Source organism: Carya illinoinensis, chromosome 4 (assembly GCF_018687715.1).
Source record: "Carya illinoinensis cultivar Pawnee chromosome 4, C.illinoinensisPawnee_v1, whole genome shotgun sequence".
NCBI classification, from domain to species: domain Eukaryota; kingdom Viridiplantae; phylum Streptophyta; class Magnoliopsida; order Fagales; family Juglandaceae; genus Carya; species Carya illinoinensis.
Genome location: NC_056755.1, coordinates 5,920,748 through 5,930,842, shown reverse-complemented (window position 1 = coordinate 5,930,842; position 10,095 = coordinate 5,920,748). Strand labels below are relative to the sequence as shown.

The window sequence follows — 10,095 nt, the reverse complement described above, 5'->3', positions numbered from 1 at the left end:
CTGCCTCCTCTATCTACCAGATGAAACTGTAGACTTGCTCTCATTGTACGCCAATGCCAAAATCAAAATCATACTTAATTTCAATAGCATGATCTAGAGTACCACCTGCACTCTGTTGTGAAGCTCTCCCAGCAACTCCACCTTCTTGCTATAACCATGCTCTCATTTCCTGTGGAAACAACAACTGAAAAACAAGTTGTAAAGAAGAGAAGGTTCACCCAATAGCAAGTTGTGTTGACCGCTTCACCCAAATCTGTAGACAAGCCTGGCAAATCCAAAAGCATACTACGGGCTCTCACACAAGAGTCCGTCTCATTCCATTCAACTACTCCATTTCTGTGGAGTGGACCCAATTGTATGGTATGAACAACGCTCTACCTTCTTGTCTGTAGATCACTAGCCTTCACAAATGCTTGAACACATCAAACACATCACAAAACAAAGATAAACAAATCCAGACTCTTCTTCAAATGGTCATCAACAAATATGAGTACAAACAGGGCACCACATCACACCAGATGTATACCCAAAAAATCACAAGGACATAAACTCTAGAAAAAACTGATTCAGCACTGCTTTACAAGAATACAATGCAAACAAACAAATCAAGTTTTTCTGTCTTCTGATTACACAAAGCAAAAATTACCTACTCATAAATGACCATACTCATTCATCCATATGGCACAATCACATGCGCCATAAATGAGTAATACCTGAATCTGGAACATCTGAAGGTGCTCCACCAATCACTGTACTGCCCTGAAGAAAATAAAGACCATCTGTCTTCTTTCCTGTCATTACCACCGAAGAGCCCTTGTAGACTCGAATGACTCCACCTCCAGCTGAATACTGGTAACCAAAGGAGTCAAAAATGCCTAAAGATATAAGATTTTTCTTCAAAGATGGAATATGCCAAACGTTAGACAAAGTTCTAACGAGTCCATCATACATCTTAATCTCAACTGAACCAATCCCAACAATATCACAAGCCATATCATTTCCAACCAAAACGGAGTTACCGTTGATTGATTCATAGGTAGTGAACCAATCCATCCTGGAACACATATGGAACGTACAAGCTGAATCCATGACCCACTTGTTACCAAAGTGACCACTAGAGCCGCTGACTGCTAGGACAATATCAGAGTTGTTAGACTGTTCAACGCTAACAACATTGGAGGAACTTTTACTTTCCTCCTTCAACTTGGGACACTCATTCCTGTAATGACCAAACCTATGACAGTAGTGACATTTGACATTTTTCTTGTTAAATTTAGAGCTACCACTGGAACTACTCCCACCATAATCCGAACCTCTTCCATTAGATCTACCACCAGAGGAATATTTCACAAACAAACCATTGGCTTGATTGTTCGTGCCTTGTACACACAATTTTGTTCTCAACTCCTTAGAATTCAAAGCAGATTTTACATCTACCAAGGAGATAGTATCTCTACCATACAACATTGAGCTCACAAAACTTTCAAATGATACCGGCAACGAACACAACAAAATTAACGCTTGATCCTCATCATCAAGCTTAATATCAATATTCCTTAGATCTATAATAGTTTTATTAAATTCATCTAGATGATCGGAAATAGGAATATCTTCCCTCATCTTGAGAGTGTATAGTCGCTGCTTCAAATACAAACGGTTGGTGAGCGACTTTTTCATATACAAGCTCTCAAGCTTGGACCAAAGACCGGAAGCGGTCTCCTCATCAGCAACCTCCCTCAAAACTCCATCTGATAGTGACAACAAAATGGCACTATGTGCCTTCTCATCTTCTTCTCTTGACGGTGTAGGAGAATCCTCGGATACCTTCCCCTCCAAAGCTTTCGACAAGCCTTGTTGTCGTAACAAAGCCTTCATCTTGATGCGCCATAAGCTAAAGCTGTTTTGACCGTCGAATTTCTCCACTTCAAACTTTGCCATAGCCATTCCTCAAGATTTTGCAAAGAGCTTGACGCTCTGATACCAGTTTGTTGGGAATGGACCGAACAAACAAAGGGTAAGTTGAAGCAAACAATAGCGGAAGCAACAAAAGAAACAACAATCACACAAAGAACACTAAGATTTAAGTGGTTCAGCTCAATGTGAGCCTACGTCCACTGTCGGGGTCGGTTTCAAACGATTTCACTATGAACAAAGATGGAGTACAAGAGTATTGATCACACAAAATCCTTGATCCTAAAGCTCCAATACACCCAATGGACTCTTAGGATTGTATACAAAAGGATTCTCAAAACTCTCTCAAACTTGGCTGCTGAGGGTTCTTCAAAATGAAGAGAAAATGATGTATTTATAGCACAAAGTGTTGATCAGAACATTCGCTCGAGCGGACGTCGAGCGCACGTTAGGGTTGCATTCTCGCTCGAGCGGACAGTCGAGCGGAAGTCGAGCGAAACTCTCTGGAAGATTTCGCTCGAGCGGACTGTCGAGTGGAGGTCGAGCGAAACTCTCTGGATGAGTTCGCTCGAGCGGAGGTCGAGCGGAACTGTAGCAAACCCCAAAAAACACATTTTCAGCAGGAAATCAAGCCAAACTCAACATCATGCATTTATGTTTTGAAGTTATTTGTTCATATTAATGTTTCAACTCCACTGGCCATTAAAAACTGAAACAAACCAAAAAATAAAAATGTTCCGTTTGCAATATCATGTAATGAAACTTTTCTGTTCCCAAACCTACTGTCAGTTTCATAGGCAAGAAAATCAAAAGGTTACGCATGACAATGGAATTGGATTTTTTGGAAGAAACATTAATCCTGCAATCCACAATGAAGTATATGTGTGCTCTTTGCATTTAGTAATACGATGGTGTGTCATTCACATAACTTGTAAATATATATATATATATATATTTTTTAATTTTTTTAGAGGAAAAGTACTTTACTAATTCCTTAGATGCAGTCTTAAAGACTTAAGGTGTATAAGTTCTACGCACTACCTTTGAAAAAAAGTAGAATTAACCATTAAAAAATAACTTTTTTCATATGGCTATCAGATTTATCAATTTTTTCAAAAAAGAGAATACACAAAGCTTGTATACCCTAAAACTGAAAACATCGTTTCTCTTTCATTCCTAACACAATTTCTCTAGGCACATAAGCAAGCACAAGTAAGACCTCGTTCACTTTTACAAAACTTTTCATCGCATTTCTTCTGATCTCCTCTAATTATTACAACTTTTTTAAATTTTTACACAAAATAAAATAAACAATTAAATTTTTTCATATCCTAAAATAAAAATAATATTAAAAAAATATTCTAACAATATTTTATTTAATTTTTAACTATTATTTCAATTCCTATCATCCCATCTCAAGCTTATAACCTTCTAAATTGATGCTGAATTATGTCACAAAACAAGCAAGTAAGACTACTTAACTTGTCTCAAAATTAATCATTATTGAGCTGTATAATTATAAGAGTAATGTACTAATATTATATATAGTTGTGAGTTAATACTAACTACCACCTATAAATATCATTTCTGTAATAATAATTGTCTCCTAATTAATGGAAGTTGCACAGGTGATGGATTAATAGCACCACCTACAATATAATATTCCATTATTCTTATAGTAATAGTGTGTGTGCAATATTTAATAAAAAAAAATTGGAAGGATTCGAAGCAATCCTGCCCTTGAATCAGCAAACAGCTGTCCTTCGCACGAATGCATATATTAATGTTGTTAAGAAACATTATGTTAAGGATCTTGTCCAAGATACCCATGCACCTAAACATATGCAAAATAGTTGTCATGATCACCACTTAAAGCTTTAATTTGTGTACTTTTTTTGTTCCCTTATTATTAGAAAAATTATATTTGTAGTCTCAATATGCGTAAGTATTGTACACTACTTTTGAAAAAAGTGAGTAAATATAATATTCATATAAAAAAATTAATTTTTTTAATAGTAGACTTCACTATTTTTCAAAAGGAGTACACAGTGCGTGTACAACACCACAACATATAACTGTATCTACATTAGTCATCTACTATTCATATATAGCTCCTCAAACTATCCTAATATTCTTTCTATTTTTTAAATTCGTTCATTTTTCAGACAAGTTATGTTATATAAATTGACAATTATATACGACAAAAAATACCTCAAAATTACAAAATTATTTGACAACCACCTCCTTTGCCCATGATGGACTCGCAGTCATTATACTTTTACTTCTCGCAAAGTTGGTCAGTTAATGTTCATATTGCTTTGCTTCGACTGCCAAGGAACAACTTCCACATTTGTTTCTTCTTGCTTTTTCAATGGTTTCATATCTCTTTTCCTATAGTTTTCTTTATTAAGGTATCAATTGTGAAGCCTTTGGCCTCGGATCCAAGTTGGTCAACAACATACGGGTAACTCAATAGGCAGGTGACGGTAACACAGCACCCCCAATGGCTCTTGTAAAATAGAGTTTTTGTAAAATATAAAGAAAATTAGCCAAAAGTACCTTCTAATAGATTTTATATTTTCATCTTTATTTTATATTTTGCTACAGTAATACTCTAGATGTAGAGAATACTATTCACACATCTAAAATATTTTTAATTATTTTCTCTTTCATTTGGATTTCACCGCTACTTTCCCTTTTCCAAAAAGCTTATGGCATTTGTAATTATATAATATTGTATATTGAGAGATATTATAAATATCAAAAGATACGAAGATATTGCATATCTCTTGGTAATTAGAGAAAATATTTGAAATGAATTAAAAATATTAAAAAAAGAATATTTAAATGATATAGAGAAAAAATAGATAAAATGAGGGATGACATATTGTAAAAGTTAATATGTAAAATAGAAAAAATAAGTTTTAGTGATGTATTTTAAAAGATAGGATGAAGAATCCATTAGGAGTGCTCTAACATAAAGTAAAAAGTGTAAAATTATAAAAAAATTTTGTATTTTGATAACATTAGGGGAGAGTTTTAAAGCAGAAAAGAAATCATAGTACGTATAGTTGTGTGTCTGTATATATATAGTACAAAGAAAATGTTAGTGAAACCCCTTAATATTATCACTCATGTATTTTAATTTTTTATTTACTTAATATTTAATAAAGTGATTATTAGTAAAATTATATATATATATTTTATTTTTTACATGATTTAAGAATATTAAAAAAATACTTACACAGAAATGATAGAAAAAATTAATCACTATGTTTATGCTAGCGGGCCGCTCAGCCTTAAGTGCTGGTGGCCCGCCCGCTAGCGCCATCTATAGTACAAAGTCTTGGTTGGGTTGGCAGCTTATGTTATTATTTTTTAGGAATCCTAATGATGAGTGATTAAAGTAAGATTATATTCCATCACTTTCGACTCTTTTCTTATAAAAGAAATCACAATCGATTGATAAAATATATACGTAATCATGTATTCATATATTAATACTGAGTATCACGTGGTGGGACACTGCTGCAAATATTGTGACCGACAAAGGGCATCCCAAACTCAAAGCATGTCCCGCCTAACTATACATGCTCAAATACCTACTAATTAGCATCGATTACCTCCAAATACTTAAAAAAAAAAAAAAAAAAAAAATTAAGAATGAGTTGTGCGAGTTTGTAAATAAACAAAATAACAAAAAGTAAATTTTTTTTATGTATAATCACTTTTAATTACGTAAAACATGTAGATAGGCCGCTTTCTGGATCTAGGAGAGAAGTGTTTGCATGTAACGATTCTAGAAGAAACTTGATTAACTCAATTTGTGAAACTGGTTAAAGATTGCAGCAAACACACACGCTGTTCACACGGCACACACGGCGCACAGTGGCTTGAAAGTTCTCTATAAGTTTCTAGCCATCCTGCACTCAGTCACTCATCCACACAACAATAAAACATACAACTGTCCCTACCTACCGCAACTTTATGGCCAGAGTTTCCCATCTTTTGCTACTATTCTCTGTCTTGCCTATTGCTTGGACAGCCATGTCTGCAGCCACTGCGCCAGGCAGTACCGCCACAAATTTCATCAAGGCCTCGTGCGGCACCACTACCTATCCTGTCGTATGTGTCCAATCCCTCTCACCCTACGCCTCAGAGATCAAACAAAACCCACTCCAACTGGCTCAGACCGCCTTGTACGTGAGCCTAGCCAGGGCTCAATCCACCAAGACATTTGTTTCGAATATGAAAAAGTTCAAGGGATTGAAGACTAGGGAGTACGAAGCCATTGAAGATTGCTTGGATGAGATTGGGGATAGCGTGGACAGGCTTAGCCGTTCGGTCCAAGAGCTCAAGGACATTGGGGAAGCCAAGGGTCAAGACTTTGTGTGGCACATGAGCAATGTCGAGACGTGGGTCAGTGCAGCACTCACCGATGAGAACACTTGCGTTGATGGGTTCGCAGGCAGAGCATTGGATGGCAAAATCAAGACTTCCATTAAGGCACGCGTTGTCAATGTTGCACAAGTCACCAGTAATGCACTAGCACTAGCAAATCACTATGCCTCAAAGCACTGAGCCACTAATTCCAAGGGTAGAGTTTTTTTGAGGATTCTTCGTGGCCACTGTTGTGTGCTTTGCTTATGATGTCGTATATATCAGTAGACGTATTTTTATGATATAGGAAGAAGTGAAAAATGCCTTATTTCAGAAATAAAATGGGTCGATTCATGGCACTTTTGCTTATGATGTCATTGTCAGGACAAAGGCACCATATATAGTCAGGCCATCTCTGCTGCAGAATTAGCTTCTGTGTAACAAAATTTGAGTTGGATATTAGTCTGCAAAGGACAGACTATCATGGAGCAGTGGCTCCATGCATTTGGTTGGGATGCCTCTCTTCTTACGAAAGAAAAAACCAGAAATTGGGCACCAACTCAACAAATGGATATTGCAAATAAGCAGGTTGCAGTCCTTTTCTCCATTTACTGTTGATTCTGACGCCTAGATTCAGAGCAAAACCAGCATTTAAAAACTTCCATGGCTATCTCTATGATTACTCTCCTCCTGCACCTGAATATACAGGATTCCATCAATGCAGTTAACTTTCACACGTGATGTAAATGGTGAGAGTATTCTTCTTCTTCTTTTCTTTATTTTTTTGGTATAGGCAATTAAATTTGCAAAAACGATAAGATTTGATTGTGATATGGTCGCTGTTGGTTGTAAAAGTGTATGAAAGCTAAAGGATGAGAACAGGGACAATATTGCAAAACAGATCAATTCAGAAACAGACAAATGCACTTAATTATATTGGACGACCGACCATGACCGCGTCTGAACGGCACTATAAAGTATTCTGAAACGGGTTGATCGGCCCGCGTTCGGTTGACACATATAAGTTGTGGGGGGCTGCGCTAGCTGCAGATTGACGGTGCACGTCAGATTGTCCCATCTTCTTTCATATTTTACTTGAGAATGATTTTATTTAAAAACCTTTATACTACACAATTATCTATATTCACGTGATATAATTTAATTTAAAAAATAAATTTTAAAATTTAAATCTTATAAATTTAATTATATATAATATCCAGTATAAAAGTTTACAAATAACACTTATTTGAGATAATATGTGTGCTTTTATATAACAACTTATAAATAGAATTTTTTATTTTAAAAAATATTAATTTATGCATTTTTTAAAATGATTTAATCTATATAAAATATGAAGAATAATTTTATAAAAACTAAAAATTAAGTTTTAACAAAAGTACATGAATGCGTTGATTGATTATAAAATATTTGTAAACATTTTAAAAATATTGAATATGAAGTATTATAATCTTCGCTCTTCCAATCTTATTATTTCTTAGACGCAATCGAAGGTACTAAAGGAAGCATCAAACTATTGATATTGGGGTATTGTAACGACGAAATTAAAATTAAACTTTTTTAAAGATCAAATTGATGTTTGTATTTTTCCTTCTGCTGAATGATCATATTAAAATTTGTTATACGATAAATAAGGTATCGTGACTCTGGATTTGGAAAACATCTGATATTATCTTATCTTATTATTATAATTTTCTTAAAATTTTACATAAAATATAATAAACAATTCAATTTTTTCAAATCCTAAAATAATAATAATAATAATATTAAAAAATAATATTCTAAAAATATTTTATTCAACTTCATATAAAACCATCTTATCTCTCCCATCTTATATTTGAATCCAAACTTGTTTGGATAGTGAGATGAGATAAGATGATTTTATATCAAAGTAGAAAGTTGAATAAAATATTATTTTTTTAATAATATTATTATTTTTAAATTTAAAAAAATTAAATTAAAATTTAAAAAAAATTAAATTATTTATTATATTTTATATAAATATTTAAAAAATATATAATAAGACGAGATGGTTTCTTAATTTAAACGACTCATAAATCCAGATTTAAGTAAAGGAATTACAAATATTAGAGCCCACTCTGGACTAGCTCTTGGACTAAGGTCCAACTCCAACTCCAGTTTCTAGTTGGGCTTTGGGCTAAATCAAACTTTTGCTTCATCTTGTTACGTTCACTATCCTTTAACAATTTAAAAAAGAGAGCTTTTACAATTACGTAAAAAAAATTATGTAAAAATAAATTTATAAATTAATAAAATTAAATATGATACATTATATTTATTTTATAAAAAAAATAAATTTACAATCAAATGTACGACATCAAACCATTTCGTGAGGTTATTTTTATAAGATTTTTTGTGGCCAATTAAATCACATTTCTCTTTAGAAAATTGTAGTACCATATATTTCGCTTCCTTTATTTAGACGCTAATATCATCTTATAATACATATACACGTACGTACCATCCCATTAAGTAATGGCAAATCATGCGCCCCGGCAGTTCAAGATTATATTAGAAGCAAGTTTTTTCAGAATATTAAAATATTTAATTACATATATATAATATACTAAATAATAAATTAGAAATTATCCAAACAAATCTTTTAATCATTATTCGATCTGTTGGGTATCCTCAATCTTCCACATCCTTTTTTGTTCCTCAGCATTGGAGCATTCACCAACTTGTCTTGATTGGCCAATTGATTCAAAAAATCTGTATGCACTTTTTACATTTGCACACATATTTTTTCAATCATTATTATTTTATGAATCAATAATTTCAAAATGAAATAGTCACATGCATTACGATTTATTTTATAGACAAAAAATAGATAATTTATACAGTAATATGTATAATATGTTTAATTTGCTAGATAGATAGATAGAGCATAAAAAACCTATATATATATAGAAATCACAAGTTTTGCGCTAATTAATCATTAATGTATACCTATTCCTCCGCCATAAGTGATATATACTTTATTTTCAATAATGTTCGGAGGCGCCGCCCTCCTTAAAAGTTAAAACAAAAAAATCATTAATGTACACCTCCACCTTCGATATATATATATATATATAACCTCTTCCCAAATTTCATTAATTTATTATAAATACATGAATTATAGGGTAATTAATAACTAATATTCCATGAACGAAAACATGGGTTCAAAATAAAGAGGAAATTAGACGTTATATGTATGTGAATAATGCATATACTTTAAAATGGTAGGCGTTTGCTTTTTGCAAGTACGACACTGAAAACGGTGAAATGAGAAGTAATCGCCGTTAATTGCTCTGTGAACAAAAATGGCAACATAAATAAGCTGGCAAACGTGTTTTCTTCCTGAATTAGTTGAGATATATAGCTCAGAAACAGCACATATATAATGCACAATCATGGAAAAAGATCGAATATCGATCACATGATTATGATTCTATATATGTTGAAGATTTTAATCATGTGCATGATTCGTATAGTACGTATCATATTGCGTGCATGCATGATACTAATTATCACTACGTACTTTTCGTTTGACTTTCACGTACAATTAACGCTAGCTAGCATATATACTTGGATAACGCTGTAAATAATTAAGGCAAAAGAAAAAACAAATAAGGAAAATTATCATTGCAGTTTGTGTGTGTATATATCACACATTTATATTTAAGGCAACAGGAAAACTCTTAGCCCTCTGCAAATTAGAGCTTCCCATGTGATCAGATTCCAAAGATCGATGGTGTATGAAAATCAAAAGCAACCCCATTT

At 33.2% G+C, this 10,095-nt stretch overlaps 1 protein-coding gene across 1 annotated transcript; it reads left to right on the top strand.

The window, feature by feature from the left end:
- Positions 1-5,833: 5,833 nt before the first annotated feature.
- Positions 5,834-6,650, top strand: LOC122307155 (21 kDa protein-like). Its single transcript, XM_043119836.1, has one exon. The coding sequence runs from the start codon at positions 5,899-5,901 to the stop codon at positions 6,490-6,492; it is 594 nt and encodes a 197-aa protein (XP_042975770.1). The 5' UTR covers positions 5,834-5,898; the 3' UTR covers positions 6,493-6,650.
- Positions 6,651-10,095: the final 3,445 nt, after the last annotated feature.